The sequence below is a fragment of the Neospora caninum genome, chromosome VIIa, assembly GCF_000208865.1.
Source record: "Neospora caninum Liverpool complete genome, chromosome VIIa".
NCBI classification, from domain to species: Eukaryota; Apicomplexa; class Conoidasida; order Eucoccidiorida; family Sarcocystidae; genus Neospora; species Neospora caninum.
This window is the reverse complement of record NC_018393.1, coordinates 294,589-316,448: the sequence shown is the minus strand read 5'-3', so window position 1 is coordinate 316,448 and position 21,860 is coordinate 294,589. Positions and strand designations below refer to the sequence as shown.

At 54.2% G+C, this 21,860-nt stretch overlaps 4 protein-coding genes across 4 annotated transcripts; 2 read left to right on the top strand and 2 right to left on the bottom strand.

The window, feature by feature from the left end:
* Window positions 1–2,605: 2,605 nt before the first annotated feature.
* On the top strand, window positions 2,606–6,538 carry NCLIV_019650 (hypothetical protein; the record flags this gene model as incomplete). The annotated part of the gene is made up of 1 exon (XM_003882159.1): window positions 2,606–6,538. One exon carries the CDS (start codon window positions 2,606–2,608, stop codon window positions 6,536–6,538), a length of 3,933 nt encoding a protein of 1,310 aa, XP_003882208.1.
* Window positions 6,539–8,542: 2,004 nt separating this feature from the next.
* NCLIV_019640 (putative Dpy-30 motif domain-containing protein) lies at window positions 8,543–8,974 on the top strand (the record flags this gene model as incomplete). Its single annotated transcript, XM_003882158.1, has 1 exon — window positions 8,543–8,974. One exon carries the CDS (start codon window positions 8,543–8,545, stop codon window positions 8,972–8,974), a length of 432 nt encoding a protein of 143 aa, XP_003882207.1.
* Window positions 8,975–11,067: 2,093 nt separating this feature from the next.
* Window positions 11,068–16,804, bottom strand: NCLIV_019630 (conserved hypothetical protein; the record flags this gene model as incomplete). The annotated part of the gene is made up of 4 exons (XM_003882157.1): window positions 11,068–11,401; window positions 11,994–12,227; window positions 12,500–13,557; window positions 13,757–16,804. The coding sequence occupies 4 exons, from the start codon at window positions 16,802–16,804 to the stop codon at window positions 11,068–11,070; spliced, it is 4,674 nt and encodes a 1,557-aa protein (XP_003882206.1).
* A 2,523-nt stretch (window positions 16,805–19,327) lies between these two features.
* NCLIV_019620 (conserved hypothetical protein) lies at window positions 19,328–20,977 on the bottom strand (the record flags this gene model as incomplete). Its single annotated transcript, XM_003882156.1, has 1 exon — window positions 19,328–20,977. One exon carries the CDS (start codon window positions 20,975–20,977, stop codon window positions 19,328–19,330), a length of 1,650 nt encoding a protein of 549 aa, XP_003882205.1.
* Window positions 20,978–21,860: the final 883 nt, after the last annotated feature.

Genomic DNA, 21,860 nt, shown 5'->3' with positions numbered 1-21,860 from the left:
GTCTAAGTGAAGCACGCGTGTAGGGTTGCAGACAGGCGTGGTACACTCTTCCAGTTTACATGCGCATGCACCAGTAAATGGGCGTGTACACAGTGGTGATCGTTGGGAGCAAGCGCACGAGGGTGAAGGGAACATGACTGGGCCACAACAGAGGGAGTTCTGCCCCGATGGCTTCTTGTTTGCGTGGGGCTGGGTGACGAATCACAAGGTACACTCTCACTGGGACTGACGCGGGTTGACTTGCGCGAAAGTCCGCTTGAAACGCCTGCCAAAGAAAGGGAAGTGCACTTTAGTCTCCATGGTGAGACACGCGCCGTGGGCACCCAAAGCCTGTTGGGCGCAGCACACCTTGAAACAAGTTGCATGTTGACGGGTCAGATGAGGGTTGCCACAGGGGCCGCCGATGGATTTGCATGGATCACTGCCAAGACGATGCACGTAGGTGCTAACTACAAGTGTGGAGGTGGGAGACGGTAAAGAGGAATGCGCTTGTCCACCTGAAGAACGGATTTCAGGCTTATTTTCCCTTTAGACGAAAGAAGCATGCAGCCAGGAGCAAAGACCAACTGTGTGCCGTAGCCTCTGATGAAAAAGCCGCAGTCTGAGACTATTTCTTCATGGAGACGGAAGGCGACGCTGTGATCTATGCGTAGGGCATCCGGACAAGGGACGAACGATCCCCTTCATCTTTTTTCCGCTCTTGCCACTGTACACAAAGTCCGGCTACAGAACGGCGTCATGTAGCCATTGTTTGTTCAGCTGCGCAGTTTAAAGAACTGCTGTTTTTCGTATGTCTCATTTGGGCTTCTATTTTTTCGGAGTCAAAGACGGAATCAACATCCATACGTCCGGTGAGAGGTTCCCATCACCCTTTCCGACACGTTAGTCACAAATTCTGCATGAACTGACTAGACAGAAACGTTTTTTTCAATTGGTGTATACTGTTCGAAGCGTGCTTCACGGTAAATGCTGGAAACACCGAGGTACAGACACATTCGACTTTCTTTCTCTCTCCATGTATATTGCGCAACCGATGCGTAATTCCAAGGCTGGAACAGCGCCAACGTTCAATATTGGTACCAGAGCGACAAAATACAGTACGCTTTGATCAAGCCTCGCTCTCTGTGTTGGCAACCCAAAACCCGTGCGAAATGGATATCGGCCATCGGCCTGTCGTAGGCAACCCACTTTTTGACGAGTGAGTGAAGGAAAGATCGACATATCGTGGTTAGTGTCAAGCGTGTTTCTCTAGCGCACGCGACAGGTTTCTGAGCGTCTACAGACGCAGCGCGGAGCTGTCGAAAACCCCACGTAAAGTACCCCGATATTCAGTTCGGATCCCGAAATAGAGAACATTTTGCCTGGAGTCCTCTTCCCGTCAGACCAGAGCAATAAAGGGGCTTTGCCTGTATATAGGCACGATACACCGTACTGATTGTGTGGAATTATCTGCGGGCATGGTTTCCTTCCACTGAATGTCGTGAGAAAAGGACGAGGTCGAAAAAACCGCAGCACATTTGCGCAGGGTTGTATCTGCTTTTGGCATGTCTGGGTACGCGAAAGGTATGCTCGTCTGCAAAGCGTTCTTCGGTGGCACTGACTTTTTTCTATGCTCATGTGCAGGCAATCGCGCAGAAAATAGAGTCTGCCAAACGGTCCGTCTCTGCTTATATATCGCCGTGGTTAACTATGGTGTAATCTTCTTGTCCAGACAGATATGAATATGAAGCTGAATCAGAGCCAGTAGGTGTCTCGGTCTAATCCAGTTGCATTTTTTCTCGGTTTCCCGGTGTGTTTGTGCGTTTCATGTACGGGAAAATCGATGGGAGGCATAACTCCTCGTCAGTTCCTCGACCTTCCTCACATGACAGAGGGCCCACCTGTGCCCATGGTGCTCGCTTCAAAGACAGAAATTGATCCCTTTGCCTGGAGCATTTCGGACTCTCTTTTCTACTGTTTATTTCTAGCACATGACCAGCACAGAAAAATGGGTGAATGTCATGGAGGAACGCTCTCTTCTTTTTAGTAGTGGACCGTGTTGGCAGTCTCTAAAAAGTCATTCTCTTTTGTGTAGCCGCGCATCTTGTCTTCCCTCTTCATCTCCCTTCCGACAAAACGCTACATGGGTGATCCGAGGGAACTCTCCGGAGAGATGCATGGGGACTTGTTTTTATCGAGACAGTTCCAGGCAGGTCTATTTTCCAGTCGTTGTCAGCGTGACGCACGGCATAACACGCAGGTAAATTTGTGTGTTCACTTTATGAAATATAATGCCATTACACATTACAACACCGTCTTTGCTACAGGACTAACGAGGAGGGACCTTGCACTCCAAACTTAGAGTATAGCCAGGAAAACGTCGAAGAAAGTGTTATCAGCAAAGTCGAATCAACACAAGCGCTTTTTTCCGTTTTCGTGCCGAAGGCCGAAACCTAACATACGTTTTACCTCTCTCGGACGCATGCGTCCATGGAACACCCCGTTCCTTACTTCCCGGGAAGGCCTGCCGAACAACCGAAGGCCTGGCTGGGCTTCGACGTCTTTGCAGAGTCAGACCAAGCGCTAAGGCAGGACACAGTATGCACCCGAAGCACGAACAGAAAGGATGGGGACGGATCATGGACAGGATGTGTTTCCCTTTAACACTTCCGGCCTATCGGATAATGACAGGAGTGCCTGCAAGCTTTCCGACCGCTTGGACCCGCATGAAACCACGCACGAAGCTGCTGTGCTTCATCCGGAAGAACACAATGCTCAGCACTCATCGGTTGGAGTCAGCGTTTGTCACAACAAGGAACAAGATAGATGGCCATCGTCAGTCACGTCGCCGAAGCTGTCACCGTGTTCATTCGCTGATGATACAGTTGGAGAAGAGACAGAATGCCCTGGTAGAGGGAATTTGACAGGGGTACCTATTACACAAGAATTCGAAAGGAAAACATCTAGTGGGGCGTGCGGGAAACCCGTTCTCTCGTTCAACAAGAGCAGCATACAAAACAGGCTTAACCAGGTCGAAGGGTGTCCATTGTTCTCCAGAGACGCTAATGAAACAATCGACGCTGTTTTGCCGTCTGGGGACGGTTGTCCCCCTGTCTATGCTGCTCACGATGCCAATTCCGCAACCGCTTACCTCGTGGCAGCGTGTGTAGCCAACTCGCCAAAGAACGACATGCCAAGAAATAAGATGGAAGAGACAACTGCGAGAAGCCACACATCGGTGGCAAATTGTTCTGCCCATAAAAAGGAAATGGCTGACTGTGCCCAGGTACACTCAGGCCTTCGTAATCTGAGTGGTGCTGAAGCGGTGATCGGAAGAGGAGACACTACTCAGCAGGAGAGTTCGGAAGCTCTTTGCCGGTTCTCAAACTTCGAGGAAAAAGAGAATATTGTTCACCGTGGCATGCCAGCAAGTCACGGGGGCGCTCCTCGCCTCTCTATGACGGAGAGCCACAGAATTTCGTCCAAGGCAGACGACTCCGGAATTCCCTCTTGCTGTAACACGCATCACCATAGGGGAGAATTGCGGCAAAATTGCAGTTCGGTATGTGTTGAGCCGACAGACGGCGGGGACTTTCCACAATCCTTCTTTGTGTATGGACATAGAATTTTCTCGAAAACGCCTTCAGGGGGAGACCACACTTCCACTGTCACCCCTCAAACTGTGGGAAGGAACTTGCCGCTACCTTTGGCTGTCTGTTCTTGCAACGGTTGTTGCAACGCCAAAGGTTGCTCTTACACCATACGGCAAGACGCACAAGCAGCTCAGAGGAGCGCAGATACTGGCGTTGTTCAGAGGCACCACATTTGGCTTCGGCGCATTCGAGGGACACCTTTCTCGGTATGTGACAACTGTGGAACTCCATTCGACATACGGCCGGAAGAGGAGGGCCACAGCGGATTAAACAACAGGCATCGTTCGAGAGACCACTCGCGGGAGGGAGAGGATCTGCGTGTCCATGGAGTGAAAGGATTGAACGGACAAGAGTATGAACATGAAAAACAGCCAAACACAACAAGGGGCGATCCCCAACAGTTAGCGATTATGTTCTCTGCATTGGGAGAGGGACCGAGTTCACAACGTGACTCTTCGGCCTCGGAACGGTTGAGTCGTCCGATCAGCGGTTATCTTGGTCGGCAGTTGCCTTCTGTACCGTTTGCTTCTTCTAGCAGCTCCTGCGGCATCCAACGACATCCTTCAGTCCAAGACCGAGACCATAACACGTACAGTCGAGCGTCCAGCACCTCTACCAGAACCAGCGCCGACATCCACGTGGAGCCTGGAAATGGATTAGCCGCGAATTTTATGTCAGACACAGCGCAGAGCAGAAACCAGAGAGCAAGTGTGCTTGGAGACGGCCCAGGATGCGGCCTTTCAGGGAAGAGTGCCTCTTCTTTCGAGGAGATCACAACAACTTCGGCTGTGTCTGCCTCGAATACAAAAACTTGCATCTTACCACTGGGTGTACGAACTTCTGGAGAGCAGACGAGCGCTGCTCCCGGCAGTGGTATTAATAACTCGACGCGTCCCATCGACGAAAAAACGTGCAGTTTCGAGTCCTTAGACACACGCCATGGAGAGAAAAGGAGAAACTTTTTTCGTGGAAATTCGGCGAGCAGTGATAGTGACGACGACAGTGAGAGGTCTCCGCCTTGTCGGTGTTACAGCCTTAATCGGACCGAGTCACTGTTCCCGACTTCCAAAGAAACTGACAGTGACGGAGACAGTTACACAAACGGGAAGGACACGCACCCAAATGAAGACGACGGGGTGTGCAGTTGCTCGAGTGCACTAGAGAGTCTTAAAGGCGTCACATGGGGATGGGGATTTCAGGCCCAGCCACGCGCAACTTTGAGTTACTACTTCGGAGAGCTCAAGTCTGGGTTGGCCGTTCCAATGTCTCAGCTGCCTGCAACAATGACCTGTGCGATCGTCGCAAATGTTCCAGTTGCAGCAGCACTCCATGGCGCATGGATTACAGGTCTCATATCTGCAATTTTCGGAGGCAGCCCACTGTCCATAACCACGGTCACGTCCAGTCTCGCGGTGACTCTTGCAAAGGTAACGAGGACAACGTGTGATGAAGCGACAGGTGTGTGTCACGAAGAGGGTCTTGAATTTATATTCCCTGCGCTTGTTCTTGCTGGCTTCTGCTGCTTCTTGCTTGGCTTAATGCGCCTGTCACGGTTTTCACAATTCGTACCAAGCGCTACGATTGTCGGATATTTGAACGCAGTCGCGATTCTGAATGTCAGAGCGCAAGTCGAAACATTTCGATTCGATCCGGTGACATCGACAGGTTATGAATGGCTCTGGGTTCTACTAATGATTATTGTTGTGTTTGGGGTAATGTGCTGCTGGGAGAAAATCCCAGGTATCAGGGTAAACCGCTTCATTCCATCATCCATCCTTGCGATTGCCCTCAGTAGCTTTATTGAGTTTGTTTTCGTCCGTCGCATCGCGCGTATGCAGACAAAAACTGTGGCTTCGCTCTCTACCATGACAGAAGGAGACTTATGGCCGAAACCGTTTTTCCTTACACCGGAGAATATCAAACCGCTTTCCTTCTACATGCAGCCCTCCAATCTAATGACGATGCTCGAGTTGACCCTAGCGCTTGTTATGGTGAATTACATTTCGACACTGATTACAGTGGACATGATGTCTGATAAAGTGGGAAATATGCGAAGTGAACCAGATCAACATCTAGTAAGTGTCGGAGCAGCCAACACGATGGCTTGCTTCCTCGGGGCGCTACCAGGCTCTACAGCGCCGTCGCCATCGCTCTTGAATCTAAAGGTAGGGGGGAAGGGCCGAGAATCATCCGTGTTTTGTGCCCTTGTCAACTTGGCCCTCGTTGCTGCGAGCACGTATTTGCTAGAGTACGTCCCTTTAGGTGGTCTTGCTGGAATTATTATGTACACTGCCTATCATGCTTTCCAGTGGCGTGCCGTAGCTGCCATGTTTGCATCATTTCTCCCGGCTCGACTGCGACAGAAGCATCCAGTCCTTCAACGGAAAATCTGCAGAAGTGATGCATTTGTGATGCTCCTGACGACGATCATTGCCATTTCCGCCGACATAGGCACCGCTATTTTTTCCGGAGTGTGTATCTCTGCTTGCGTGTTTGCCTGGAAGAATGGATCTCGCTTATCAATAACGAGCCGTGTCGATCCTGAATCTGGAATCAAATATTATCGTGTGAAGGGTCCAATTTTCTTCCTCACGAAACGGAAGCTTCTGAGATCCTTTGATATCGAACATGACCCGCCTTCTGTCGTATTCGAACTGACTGGCGACGCCTGTCAACTTTTCGACTTCGGTGCCATGGAGACCTTAGATACAATAGCGGCGCGTTATCGGAAGAAAAACAAACGTGTGCGGGTGGTCGGGATGCAACGCGGCGACAAGAAAATGATAATTAAAGCCGGTCGCATGTTTGAATTTGCTCAGATCGATATTGTGGAAAGAGCCATTGATGAAGGAGCTGGACCCCATACCATTCCCCCCATCGTTGATATGATGAAACTTCCATGCTAACAATGCGAGTTTCTGCTCCATGCATCATCTCCTGATGAACTTGCTACGTTATGTGTTTTCTTGTTCTCGACTCTCATCGCCGTTAACATACACAGGCATGACTTCCTCGGGTGCAAACCTGTGGGAGATATTAACCGTATACTGCCATCCAGATTTCAGCGTTGCGTGGAAGATCGGATGACCTGCTTGGTGTGTAGCTGAGCTGTCCAGGGTGCTCCGACTACCGAAAAGCCACAAACACTCTCGTCATAGATCCCTCACTCGCTTCTTAGATATCTCGGGAGAGTTTGTTATTTTTGAAAGCCACAGTACAGCTCTCGTTCCTTCGTTGCGTGTGCACTTTTGGAAGTTGCCTAATGAAGAGCCCCAACGCAGCTTGTTTTTGAGATTCTACTTTCTGGACATCTCGCAGCTCTCTTTGGCCACCTCTAAAGTTCCTGGCATCCATATGAAGTCAGCCCGGTGACGCATTAGCTCCAATGTAGGAAATGCTGTCGCTTGGGCTGTGTCGGCAACTTTTTTGACACTCGATGGAATGCGGACCACGCTGGCCTGACCTGGTATTTCGATGCTTTCATAACACCGGCGTGAATTGGAGGAACAGGGTAACATTTCAAAGGAGAAAAGCGACTAGAGCATGCGGAAGTCAGGGAAGACACGTCACCCAGACGGATGAGTTTTCCAGCCGACGGGTTCCGGAGGTGAACTGTTTTGTATCATGTTGCAAGCAATGGCAGTGGCCATGCACCGCTACTGTCTGATTTCTGGAAAGGTCCTTGTGGATTTCAAAAAGGTGTGCTTGCCATGGTTAGGCACCGAGAAACCACAAGTCTCTGCGTGCTGGCAACTCCGCAGTCTCGGAACAGAGCACGAATCATCATGGGTCATCACACACAGGTTCCGTGTGCGATGGAACCCGTCTCGGGGAGTGGCACAGCAGCGGATCCGGACCGTCGACAAGACCTCTAGGAATATTTTCGAGAACTCACCGTGGCTCCTGTAAAGAATGGTCTTTGGGATAGAGTAGGAAGGTGGCTGCGTAACTAAACATGGCATGTTACAAGCACACAGACGATGCAGCCAGTGTTCGAAACCCGCGATATGGAATGACCGTTGACGCTGCAGGTAATGAAACCCCGGCCTCTTCTCCCATCTGCTGTCATCCTCACCGTAAGGCCTCCAGAGTCCAAAACATACTCAGACTTGTGGAAAAAGTGCAAGAACGCGAGCAAGCCTGTCCATGGCTGTGCATATCCGAACAAGTCAGTGGCTCAGTATGCTGAACGAAAAATCTCATCGGCCCTGTTGAGACCACGGAGCGGCATGCCCCCGTTTTTCGATTGCGCTGCATCTAGTGTGCGCTGACTACTGCCAAGGTCACCTTTGCGCAGGCGGCCGCAGTTGGTAACAGGTTTGTCATCTTTTTGGCTAGAGTTTCCAAGGGAACAGTCGAAATGCGTAGGAAAGCAGTTTGCGTGACGAGTATCATGTTTCTTTGTTCTGTCCTTTGCTTCTCTGGCGGAAAGACTCGCCTACGTCCAACAGCCACTGCTTGGTAACCTGTTGCAGGCGGTGCCTTAGATCTGTCGTCACGCCACCCAAACACTGAAAGACACGCGCGATTCCCGGTGTTTCTTGTCTTGGCCGTTTCAGAAGCCGACAAGACAGTTCGGGGTCTGTCGCCGGCTCTTTCGGCCCGCCCCTTGATAGCCCGCTGGTGTACCTACACACCTTGTCATGCTCGGCCCCGGGAACCAGCGTCAAGGTCTATCGCGCGAGTCGCAGCTGCCTTTTCTGGTTTACTCGAATACGCGATTCTCTGGGACCCGTTTGCTGGCGGAATCACGCCTCCAAGTCGGCTTTCTGTGTTCCTGCTCGGACGGGCGGTCCGCTCCTAAATCTGTCTACAAGTCCCTCTCTTCTGGATTTATTCGTGAAGACTAACAACCCGTTCCAGTAAAAGTCCTTACGAGCGTTCGCTTCCATTTCTTGTCAACTGCCAAAATGAGAACTTCGGTACTTTCTTCTGCGCCCGAAACCCGGGGCTCCGTCAGTGGGGGGGGAGAAAGCGTTTCTGCTGAGATTGGCAGTCACACGGGGGAGAACGGGCACGTGGCGCCTCCCGCCTCTTTGGATCCCTCGTCGACAGTTGCGCGACAGAGGAACATGTCGGAGATAGACCGTGTGGCTCTCGGGGAGAGAGCTCCAAAATTGAGTGTTCAGTCTTTGCCCATCCGCCAGTACCTAGATCTTATGGTTGTGCCCGCCCTTCTGCCTGCTCTGACAGTTCTTGTGAATGAACGCCCTGAACAACCCGTTGAATTTCTTGCTCACTGGCTACTAGAAAATGGTCCTAAGTACGCTGCCCGGGAAAGTGTGAGTGCGTCTCCGGCCGATTCTGCCGCGCTCTCCGCCCTCCTAGGCAGAGGCATCTAACTGTTTCTTGCTCCACTGTATACTCCTCTGCTTGCACGTATCGTTAATGAAGTCCGCCGCTTCCCGCGATGCCGTAATGGCAGTTTTCACCTTGCACGCTGGAAGCTACACAGGAAGAATTCGCAGCCCAGCCGCTCTAGGAACAGAAATACAAACGATGATTCACTGTCAGGCTCGCCTCCTTTTGTCGTTCAAATCGAAGGCGAACCATCCTTTATTTCCAGTGTCAGGTGAGCACAAACCGCGCCTGTGCCGAGGAACATACACACGTCAAGTTACGTTTTCATATTTTGAGGAAAGCAGGATCTTCTGAAGCGTGAACGTACGAAATTGAACACCTGTCTGTGCGGGGAACCGTGCGAGGGCGAAACAGAGTCTCTAAAATGCCCACCAAAACCGTGAATGTTTTTCACCTGTCCCGTTACCCGTTTTGGCAAGAAATTTCCAAGGAACGAGACGTCCGAGCGAGAAGGAAACGCAGGACCGACCGGGGATCATCTTTTTGCATGACAGGGCTCGATGAAGCTGCTCTGATGGGGTGTTCTGTTGGGTAGCCCATCCCGCTTTCTGCCTTCATCTTTCGGACAACGGAATGGCTCCTATGTCAGTCTGAACAACTATCATATCGGGTTTTTGGAGTGTTGCAAATACTTTTCACAGTTTCTACGGTGCAGTGCATTGCTTGTCAAAGGGATCAAAAGAATGAACACGTCAGGGCGGTGGGTCTCTTAAAAAAGCGCGATCGGCGCTCGTTGACAAAGAAATCGATTGAACTCCGTTGCCATATAGCCCTATCGTCGGCCTCACAACAGCACTCATTTCCTCCACTTCAACACTTAAGAAGCTTCACAAAAGTGACAGGCTGAAGCGCCAGTCACCTTGATTCTTTCTTGTAGATTCATGGCCTTCTGCCGCGTAGCTCAAGGGAAGAGAGATGCACTATCAACACCACTGCGTAGCTCAAGGAAAGAGAGATGCACTATCAACACCACTACGCACCCGCTGGAAATACGACAGTTCATAGACAGCTACGCTACAACCTCCACGGTAGCTTCGACATGAGGAATCCTACAAAAAAACTGGGTTCTCTGCATCTTATAGCTGGTGTCATATTCAGTATCCGTTCAGAAAACTCGACTGTCCCTCCACACTCCTGAGAGAAAATAGGTGACTCACTTGTCACGCGGTACTCGAAAACGCATACGGATACACTAGGTGCAAACGACTGTTCTGACTGCTGACTGCGCCTTGCACTGGTTCCAAAAAAGGCGGACCCGCCACTTGTGGTCCTCGCTATAAACCGCTCATCCATGGTGTTGCCTCGATTCTTTGCAGTGTAACTGCGCAAACGCCAGAAAAATCCCGACGCTCTTGTGCGCATGCTCCTGAAAGGGACGTCACGCTCGCCGTCCGTTTTCAACGAACTTTCCTCCAGTGTGTTAGGCCCCCGTTGTTGCGTAGAGAGCCATCTCGACGGTACAAAACGATTCTGAAGTCCTTGATGAGAAGCACGTAAGGCGTAAAAGTCTTTCCACTTCGTGTCGGTTTCAAACCTCTGCAGGACTAGATGTAACGGCGCCTTGCCGTAAAGTTCCAAAACCCACCTTGCACGCTGCACTTTCTGTGGCCCTATCTTCGCTAGTAAACACCTCGAGAATCTAGCACCCTCGGCGTGTCTCCTGCGACGCTTCCCTCCTAAAACTTTCAACTACAAGCCCTCTCTCCCTGTATATATGTATGTGAAGCAGTGGGTCGGTCGAGAGACAGGCATACCAACGTGATGAAAAGTGGTTTCTTCGCTAATGCTTGACGGGTTGAAACAATGCAGCATGCGGTAAAAGAAATACCGAGAGAAGGGCACTTTCCTGTTCAGCAACTTGGCCGAACTTCCGGGGACATGAACTTTCTGCCTCGTCTACCCTGTGCATGGACTGGGGAAAAACGACAGATTTCGTTCACCCCGCTCCCTTCCCTCCGGATTTCCCTCGCGGATTTTTGGGCGCGTGACCTTGATCCGCCTGTCCAGGAGATAACGTCTCTCGGCATTCCTTTCTCCTCTCTCCCTGGTGATCAACGCCCTCGCGACTCCGTGTTCATTCCTGCTCACTCCCCAACGGCTTGTAGCGTCCCACGCCTACCCACTGGGAGTCGTAGAGCGAAGAAGAAGAGGGCGTCCATCCCGGACGCGTATACGACGTGTCTTGTCCACTGTTCTCTCTCCCTCTCTTCAGTTTCGCTTCTCCTGCCTTCTCATGTCTCTTTTCCTTCACTGTCGCGTACGCCGCTCGAACCTGCTGGACGTACGCCTGAGACAGTTCCCCAGACGGCGCGTCTTGATCTGTCGTGGGGTTTTTCCTGGAAGCCGTTCCCTCCTTCGCAAGCTGCGGAGAAGCCGGGGACAGAGCTGAAGACTGCGCGGAGGAACTCCTGTTGAAGGAAGAAACGAAAGAAAAAAGACAGACTGCCGAATCAAAACTTTAGCCTCCCGCGCCAACACGACAGAAGTTCCCGCGACGAGAGGAAAGACGCCCATATATATATATATATATATATATAGGTTTTACCGTCTAGTCGATGCCGAATTCCACACCATAACGGCTAGCAGCGAGTCCGAGCAACGAGAGGAAAGATCGTCTCGTGGCACGGGCACGGAAAATGACGAGAAAAAACGCACACAACAAAAAACGTACACAACCACCTTCACTAAAAAAACGATGTTTCAGTCTCCTCGAGAGACTGCGTGATGCACGGCCGAAACATGATGCCCCCTACTCGAACGCCTAGGATCTACAGAAGCGGTGTGGGCATCCACTCCAGAGATGTGTCGAACTCCCAACCGCGTCCCACAGAGATGAAACGACTGTCCATAGGTTACTAGAAACTGTCAAACCTCTAAATGCGTGTTATTTAACATATAAAGTTAAACGATGTAAATATAGCTGTCTTGCTGACGCCTGTCGCAGTGGATGCGAGAAAAACAGGGTCTGCCGCTGTTGCGCTCTCTCCCAGTGAAACTTACTGCGCCTTCGCCTTAAAACGTGCAAACGAGTCCTTGTACTGCTTGAGCTCCGGAGGGCGGTCGACAACCTCTCCAAAGACTGGCCGTTTTGCCCGGCTTTCCTCTTCCTCATCTGCCTTGGAGGCCGCACCTGCTTCCTCAGCCGGAGACCTCCGCCGGCGACTCGACTCTCGCGCGCTCGCCTTCCTCTCCGTTGGCGCCGGAACAGACGGCGAACTGGTGCGAAGAGACTCCCTAAAAGAGACAGAGAAGGCAACACGAAAGCCTCCATCTGGCCCGCGACAGGAAAGCAGCCCACGACAAAGCACAGCACGCAATGACGAAGCGAGCAAAGATTAAAGAAGAGGACCGCAACGCCCAGTCTATCCATGTGCCATGATGGATACACATCTACTGAAAGGTACAAGCCCACCTGTCTACCTAAAAGCATATACATATATATATATATATATATATTCGTAAATGCGAGAGAATGACGGCTGGTGCATGTCGCTGCCATGGTTTACCTGGCCCATGCATCGACGCGTTTGGTGAATGCGGCGTAAGTCTCTCCTTTTCGTCGGATGATAGGGCACTGCCCCGACCGATTCTTTTCGCCTTTTGTCTTCTCCTTTTCTTCTTTTGAGACAGCCTGTGGGGGATCAGCTCTTCTCTTCTTCTCGCAAACCGTCTCCTCGTCGTCTAGGACTTCACTGCGATATCTCTTCGCGGTCTTCACCAGCTCCAGGCTGCTCTCGTTCTCTGCCTGGCCGTCTGTTCTTTCCTCGGAAGCGCTCTGTTGGATCTCCTCTGCCCGCGGTACTTTTGCTCTTCCATTCCTTTCGCTCTCCGGTTGCGTCTCCTCTTTTCGCGCGCCGGACTCCGCGCTCGCCTGGCGTCTGCTCTGTGCAGCCAGCTGTTCCTTTCGGAGTCGCAACTTCCTTCTTTCGTTCCTCGTCAGTTGCGACCAGTCTCTCTCCGTCACTTTCTTCCCTTCTGGTTCCCTCCCTCCCTGCGCGGCTTCTTTGCCTGCGCGGCGTTCTTCCGCCGTCTCCGCCTTTGCCGCCCCAGTCTCAGCCGTCTCTCGCCCGTCGGCTGCCTGTCCGCCCATCTTCTTTCGCCTCCGCTCTTCCCTCTCTCTCTCCACGCGCCGATTCTCCTCGTCGAACGCCCGAAGACTCGCCCACAGCTCCTGTTCCCCCACCTCGTCTGTTCCGGTGGCGCGCACAGGCAGCAGATGCGTGGGTCTGCCCCCTGAAGCGACGCCGTTTGCGCCGTTCGCTCGCGGCTTCTTTCCCCGCGCATGCTTCACGGACGCGCTCTTCTTCGCCTTCTTCGGTGCCAGATTGTAGCGCATCATCTCCTGGCGAGAACGCTCCAGGAAAGAAGCCGCCGTCACGTTCGCCCGCCGAGTCTGGACCTTTGTGCGCCGCTGGCCCTTGGCAGACTTGCCCCTACCCCCGCGCCGTCGAGAAGGCGTAGACCCGCGCCCGATGTGCTTTCCCGCCTTCTTCGGACTCATCGTTCCGCACCCAGAGACAGCCCAAAAAGTGGAAGAGACACTCCAGAGCGAGGGACCACGATCCTTACAGAAACGCGCGAAAAAAGGTCGAAAAGTCTGTGCGAAACACAGGGACTGGATTCGAGGTCTTTGGCACACCTGGGCCCTCACTGGATTTTCTTGGACAGTGTTCCCCAGGAAAAACCTCGCGTCCGGCGGGCCTTGTCAGTTACATAATCGAACACGTGACTCGCTGAAGCGGATCGACGTCCACGTCTCCCACTTCGACTCTGTCAAACACTCTCTCGTCCCACTTGTCTTCATGCCAGTCCAGGTACGCTTGATACCCCGAAAAGCCGCCGTCGTCGCGTCTGTCGCCTGCACGGCAGCACACTGCGCCGGAGTCTTCTCGGGATTCTTCCGGCCCCAACAGGTCGCTCCTCTCTTCTTCGTCGTCCTCGCCGTTTTGCGCAGAGCGGGCGGCGCGACGTTCCGAAGCCGGGACCACGCGAGGCGCAGATAAGTGAGGGAAAGAGAGCGCGGGCGAAGAGGAGCTGTGCAACGGCGAGGCGTGTTTGTGGTGCAGGAAGGCAGAGAAGGGAGAACACGAGACGTGACGATCGGAGCGAGGACGAGGAAACGCGCCGGACGAGTGCTCACCCGCGTTGGGGTTCTCCTCACTTGAAGTGGCGAAGCGCGGAGAGAGGCGCCCTGAGAGGCCGATTTGAGGGGCGCGGGCCTCCGGAGACTCCGAGAGAGAAGCCGCGGAGGAGAAAAACCCACTTCGCGCTCGCTGCTCGACTCCGTAGAGAATATCCTTCTTTAAGCTAAAGGCGCGGGCGAGTAAGCCTGAGAAAAACGAACGGCCCGCAGGCAGAGGAGGCGGAAGAGACGCCTCGGAAGGCGACGAAAACGCGCCGTCTTCCTCTTCTTCTAGGGGCTCGTCTCGCGCCTCTCCCGTGTTCCTGCCCTCGTCGCTCTCTCGCGTCCTCCGGCCGCTCGGCGACAGCGAACGCACCTGGTCTGACGTCCACAGAGGCGTATGGATACACGCAGGAGCGCGGCCGCAGGTCAGCACAGCGCCGCCGTCTGGACTACCACTGCGCGACGGCGACGCTTCCTCTGAAGACGCAAAGGACGACGAGCGAAAAGGCAATTCCCCTGCAGAATGCTCGCGCGCGGTCCCAGAAGCACAGGCACCCGAGGAAAGAGAACCGGACCGAAGTCGCGAGGAAGAGGATTTCGACGAGACAGAAGAGCTGTTGAGCTCGACGCGGGAACGAGGCGTGGAGAGGAGAGATGACGAGGATGTCCCGTCGCGACTCGGAAGTTGCGTGTGAAGCGGCAGCGTCTTGAAGACCGGCTTCGCGATGTCCTCGCCTGCGGAAGACGTCCAGGCGAACTGCGCCTGGGTCGCGCTGTTCGTGCGACTGAGGATGGGAGTTGGTTGTCGCGAACTGGACAACGAAAAAGGATTCGCGCACGCGTCGCCAGAAACAGACAACGCAGTTCTCTTTTGTGTCTTCCCCTCGTGCTCCACGAACAAATCCCGATACGGAAGACTGTCCCCCTCTACGATCTGATCGACGCGTTCGAAACCAAATCCGGAAGCGGCTCTCGCCGCCCTGTCGCCCCCGCTTAAACCGAAACGAAGGTGCGCTGTAGGGTTGGCTGTCTCGCCTCTCTTTGGCTCTGAGATTTGGTTTCCCCTCCCCCTGCGCTCTTCACCAACTTCCTTCGCACGCGCCTGCGCAGCTCCCACACAGGGTTCCCTTCCTTCGCGCTGGTGACTCAGAAGCACCGCCGCCACTGCAGCCCGGCGTCTGGAGACTTCTCGCGCGATAAAAAGGCGGTCCTCGAGGGCAACTGCCTGCTCTCCGCTTCTGTCTGCTCCTTTAAACTCTCCGCCTCCGCCTCGCCCTGTCTCTTCCCGCGCCGCACCTGTCGGCGTCGAAGGGGAAGAAAACCAGACGGGAGGCGACGGGGACGGAGAGACGGAGTCCCTTCTGCGTTTCGCGCGTCTGCGGGAGTCCTCGGGTGTCTCCGACGTCGCGCAGAAGCCAGATCGGAAGGAGACGCCGAGGGCGACAGACAAGAAGCGCGGTGGCCGAAAGGACGGAAAAGACACAGGCGCCGGCGCCTCGCCCGGATGCGCATGCAGCGAGTCGTCGCGTTCTGCTTCTCGACGAGCGAGGCCCGGAGGAGACGAAAACGGTGACAGGGAAGAGAAAGGCGAGAGTTCGACGCGTCTTCTTCTGCGGGGCGGAGAGAGCAAGTCCGCGCCTTCTTCGCCGCGCTCGTCCACGCTCTGCTGCTGAGATCCTAACCTCGGTCTTCTCGCGCGCGTCGGACACAAGGACGTCGTCCCACGCTCGGCGTCGACAGAAGAGTCTTGTGCGTCCTTTTCGTCATCTCCCCGTAGATGTCGAAGCGCAGCAACGAATGCAGAGAGCGCAGCGGCGCAAGCTGTGGAGAAGTCAGGGGGCGAGAAGGCGGCGCCGGGAGACGTGTAGTAGCCCGCCAAGTCGGATAGCCTTTCGCGCGTTTCGACGGCTCGCGTCGCTGCAGTGTGGGCTGCCGAGCAGGCTGCTGTCAAGACACCGCAGACGGCTGCGCGTGCTGCAACTCGCGGGCCTTCCAGCGACAGTTGCTCCTCGCAGTATCCAAGGGGAAGCAGAAGCGCGCGGACGAGGCGCTGCGCGAGGGCAGTGAGGGCTTCTAACGCCTCTTCATTCGCAGCCTTCCCAGAAGGCGATTCGTTCTCTACCTCCTCGTCTGCCTGCAAGTCTTCCACCTTCGCAGGCTCTGCTTGCAGACGCGCCGGTCCAGAAGCTGCCACGCGTGGCGAGACAGCTGAACGAAGCAGCCGGGACTGCTCGCGTGGAGAATCCGAGGGGGATAGAAGGGGAGCGGCGAGAGCTGAGAGGGGAGAGAAGGCAGCGGGGAACGAGGAAGAAAAGGGGAAGAGCGGCAGAGACCCGCGAGGCGCCGGCTGCGGGTCAACGGTGTGTTCAGAGAGAGACACACTGAGGGGCGTGAACGCCGCGAGGCTGCGAGAGGGAAAGAGGCGCGACGAAACGACCGTCTGCAAGAAGAAGGGCAGGAGCGAGACGAGAAAAACGTCCTCCTTTTCGTCTGAGACTTGGCTTGCGGCGGCCGAAAATCGCGGCGGTTTCCGATCTGCACGCAAAACGCATGACCCGTTCCCCCCTCGCTGGCTGCCTCTGTCGCGACGAAAACTGCGAGCTCCGCAGGACGGAGAGGCGCTGCGCCTCGACTGCCCTTCCTGCCGGTCTATGTGCGGGTCCGGCACGAGAGAGCACCCAGCCATGGCGCATTCTTGGTGCAGCGAAAAAGTTGCGAGAAAAATTCCGCAGCCCCGGCCAAGTCTTTAGGCTGCGGAATAAAAAAAAATTTTCGGAAAAAATTTGAGACGAGCGCAGTGTAACCGGTAGCCGTCTGCCTTCACACTACCAGCGCTCTTCCAACTGCGCCGGCAGATATTACGACGACCCCGGCACGGAAGGCGGCTTTACGATTCGGCTAGTAGTCGGAAAACCTGTGGACCGGATCGCAGAACGCCGAGGGAGAAAGTCACGGTTAGCCGCCCCCGGCGACCGCTCCTGCGAGACACACGCGGCCCTTCGCTGGCTGAAACGCCCCATTGGCGACATGAGCCCAAAGGCGCTGACTTGCGCTTGAGGGCCTCTCGAGGCCGTCAGAAAAGCTTCGCTTCTGGAAAAACCAGCACGCCACGGCGAACCTCTAGTGAAACAAAGGGAGCAGGAGTATCCAGCGAACTCGAACGCACACGGAAACGGGGTCTTTTCATGAGGTTGCCGGGGGAAATGCATGGAAAGGTGAGTCTTCTTTAGCAGTCATAATGCCCCAGCTCCTGAGACTCGCGCCTGTTCCCTTGAGAGCCGCTCAGCTGTTGTTTTTGGAAAGACACGTCCTTACCCATTCTAGCAGCGTCAGGTTTCCGTTCTGGTAGCGTGAAGTTTTGGAGCACCGGAAGAGTGCCGGACGGGGGATACGGACACCCGACAACACAGGCAGAAGGACAGCGGCGACTTGCCCCCGAACTCTTTACACAGACACTCATTCCCTCTAATCTCATTCCAGTGGTGCCGTGAGGCCGTTGTTCGCCAGGCGGCAGCGTCTTGTCAACCTTTTGATTCAGTTTTCATGCAGAAAGAGGGAGCGCTGGCACACAAGCGCGTGCACACTCCGCCCTGAGATCCCAGCCACATCTGAGCCAGGCGTACGTACAGTGCTTCTGGTCCCTCTCGGCTCAGGTGCAGGATGCGCCGAATATAAGCCGAACCGCGACGAAGGCTCTCTACGGGGCTGGAACACCACACACGACTTCAGGGGTGCCGCGCGTGTAGATTGATAGGACCGAAAAGCGTCTGGCGAAAGAAACGGAAGGAAATGGTCTCCGACGTTCTGAGGGTCCGACGGGCAGTCTGCCATGCACGAATTACCATTTGAAGGCATAGAGCGCTGACCGTCTCTCGAGTCGATGGAACTGGACGTGCAGATCTCTCAGAAAAGGTCGCTCACTCGTCTGCTGATTCGAACGTTCATGCCTCTCAGCACAAAACTTTCAACGCCTTCTATCGTTTATCCCCTGCTGCCAAGGAGGTGGGGGATTAATACATATATATAAGTATATATATATATATATACATAAGGATATCTATATATCTATCTGTATATAGATAAATCTTAGCTGGAAGGATTGCCGTATGGCAGAAACCGTACTGGCCAGAATACATTCTCATTCGTGTGCACGGGGTACAGCTGCGTGGCTCGCCTCCTGTGAGCTTGTGTTCAGCACACGTTTACCCAGACACAGAAAGGGCGAGTGAGGCTGGCCACGTTCGGCGATCGTCGGTGAAGGGGAGAGAGTGAGACAGGAAAGGCAGACTCTAGGGGTTTACACATACCTCCCGATTGAATAACTTGGTAGGCGCCAGTCCTCGCATGGAGACCTTCACTCGAGACCGCAAAAACACATTTTTCAACGTTGAAAGAAACCGACAAATGGACGAAATGGGGAGGAACAAAGGAATAGAGGTCCCACAGAAATCAAGATTGCGTGTTGCAAACAACAAAGCTTCCAGCGTCGTGAAGATACTCGAGGAGAGGTGGACCAGGCGGGAAACATGGCAAACGAGACACACAACTTGTGGGTGTTTTGTCTTCTTAAGGATGCTCGCTCTTTCGTTTCTTCATTCTCCAACTTCCGTTCTGCTTCTCTTCTAGGTTTGCCCCTTCTTCCTAGTCACTACCCCTCCGTTTTTCTCGTTTTGTCGTGTCCTCTCTTGTCTCTCAACTGCGCCGCCATGGCTCGCCGATTTTCCTGCCGCTCTGATCTCAGCTTTCTGCCCATCGCAAGAGGCTGCTGGCATTCGTTGTCACTCTACTGACTCTCGACGAATTGTTCACTTTTCTCCAGGATCGCTCTTTCTTTCCGCGTCCGTCGACTACTTACTCTTATCGGTCTCTCCTGACTTGCTCCTTTTTCTTCCTCTTGATTTCAGCCGTGCCCATACATTCACACTTCTCTCTGCCTCACTTCCCGCCAATGATACAAAACACATGCATGCCGAAACAGATATATATATATATATATATATGCGTATGTGACGAGAGGTTTAAAAAGCAAATGGTCTGCACACGACTACAAGCTCATCTAGAGAGAAGGCATCAACACGGAAGCAAAACGGTTCGGTTACTATCCATGACCGCACGAGGTGCCGTTTGCCCCACGGAAAGAGGAAAGCCGCATCTATAGGGAGTCGTTCCTTTCTCCTTCCAGAGTTGAGAAGCGCATCACCAGCTGTTGTTATCCGGCAGCCCGTACAGCTCGGTGGTTGGTCTTCGAATCTTGAGATTCTGAAGCTGCCGTACTCGAACCGTTACTTTCCTCCCTTCTCGCTTTCTCGCTCGCGTCCTTCTCGTCCTTGCACTGAATTTGTTTTCCAGCGACGAAAGTTAAAAGGCTCACAACCGTTTTATCGAAATGCTTCGCTCTCTCGCTGCAGTCCGTTCTGCTCCAGTGAGCAATCGCAGCCAGACTTCGCGCCACTGCTTCAGCTGTACATACACCTCCTTCATCTGCGACTTTCCGGGAAGGGGTGCGAACGAATCCGTACGCCCCCCACAAGTCTGTTGCCTCTCGCGTTCTTTCGTGCTTTTCAAAAGTCTCTGCGCTGGGTTTGCCCTGCTCTTGATCTTCTCCAAGCCCCCGGCCTAGCGGCGTCTCCGCAGCTTCCCGCTCCCCGTCCCGCTCCCTTCTCTTCCAGTCTGCTCCGTTTTCCTGCCTCGGCCTTTCTTCCTTTCGTGTCCGTTCCTCCAGTTGGGTGCCTCGCCCCTCCTCGTCCCCAAGACGCACGGGCTTTGCCGGAAGACTCTCGTTTCGCTCACGCGGCCTGTCCCCCCCTGTGCCGCGTTCGCGTGCCGGGGCGTGGTCTTCCGTTCTTGCTCCCCTGCGCCCCTCTCCCTTTGCGGCTTCGCTTCCTCCGCGCCCTGGCGGAGCACGCCTCGGGAGGCGGACTGCGGGGATCTGCGCTAGCCACGGCGCGGCGTTGAGCATCTCCTTCGCCTCTTTCCACGTGCCGTCGAGGCATAGAACCGTCACAGGCAGTTTCAGCGGGAACGCGCCCGCTCCCAGTTCGAAGCTCCACGGCGTGGGGAACAGCAGCAGAAGGTTGTTCGGTTCTCCCTCAAAGGAAGGAGCGGACGGAAGAGACAAAGGACGAGGAGCAGTGGCAGGAAGACGAGGAGACGCGCAGGCAGAAGACCGGAGCGAAGAAGGCTGGAGCCAGAGAGGAAAAGGCGACGGCGAATCGAGTGGCAACGGAGAAGGGCGTGGCGAGGGAAGGAAAGGCCGTGTGCAGCAGCCGCCTTCCAAGACGCCGACGTCCTCGTCGTACACCCACGCGGCGGATGAGAGAGGAGCCGGCGAGGGACTAGCGGGGCCGGGACTGGAACACAGGGCAGAAACAACTGTGGACGGCGCACACGACGCTGGAGAAAGCTGAAGCCTCGCACAGTGCGAAGACGAGGCTGGAGCCACAGAGAGCCCCACAGGAGGAGACGCAGAAGCGGCCGCAGGCAACGATGGAGGCAGAAAAGGCGCCGCGCTGACAGGCGAGGAAAGGGAAAACGAAGGAACCGAACAGTCTCGGTCCTCTGTAGTGGGGTCTGACGATAGTCCTCTGTCGCGAAGATGAGCGCGGGCTGGCCGCTGCAACTTGACAGTCCCTGGCTTTCTCCGAGGAAAAACGTGCACGGGAGTGACAGCGCGCGTGAGCAGCGGCAGCGAACCCATCTTCCGCTTCACTTCCAGCGGGTGGACGTACACCACGAGGCCTTTGATGACTCCGGAAAAGTCGTCGGAAAAACTCAGAGGAGGCTTCGGCAACCTGGAACAGTAGCAGACGCATGCGGGCCGCAGGCACCCGCTGCACTTTTCTCGACCCGGCCTGACCATCGTTGCGCACGCCCCCGCTCTGTTCCGAGTCCTCTCTCTTCTCCCCGCCTTCGACTCCCTCGTCTCTGTATCTTTTCCTCGCTGTCAAGACATGCCCACATACATACGAATATATATATGACTATACATGAACAGAGATCCGTACATGCATATACATGGATATGCATATATATATATATATATATATATATATGGGAATAATTATACGTATGCAGATGGGTGTATATATACAAGGGTGTGTGTGAGTGTGTCTACACGGAGGTATTTGTATTTCCCAGTAATTGAAAAGTGATTCTTTTCATTGGCGAGAGGAACCAGACGCCGTTCTGGCTGTTCTGTTGTCCGTACAGCAGGAGCCCCTGTTTCGCGCGCGACTTTCCCCGGGAAAACATGCACCGAGAGAGAGGCGGAGCGAAGGGAGAGGCGTGTGCCTGCAAACAGAGGCCACCGTCGTGGGGATTCAGGCTCCGCAACATCGATTAAGCAGGCGGGTTTTCCTTTCGAAATTCACGCGCAGGACGTCGATGATGAGCGGTGTGCTGGGAAACACCGCTCTTCCTCGACATTCTTCGGGGACGAAGGCCACGCGAAAAAGAGCGAAACACGTGCTCTTTCCCCCGTTTGTTTCTTGGGAGGAAAAAGATCGAGGCGAGTCTCTGGTCTTGGGCCCCTTTTCGTTTTTCCTTTCCAGACGCGATGCACATGCACAGGATGTTCACGCGACTTTGCTCACCGGCTGCGTGTTGCAGCGATCCGCTGTCCTCGTTCTTCCAGGAACCTTTCGCTTTCCTGCTTTCTTACTCTCCGTGCTTCTTGCGTTCGCTCTTTGCTTTCCACGTTTTCTTTTCGACAACGTTCAGCTGACAGCTCTCCCTTCTTCATC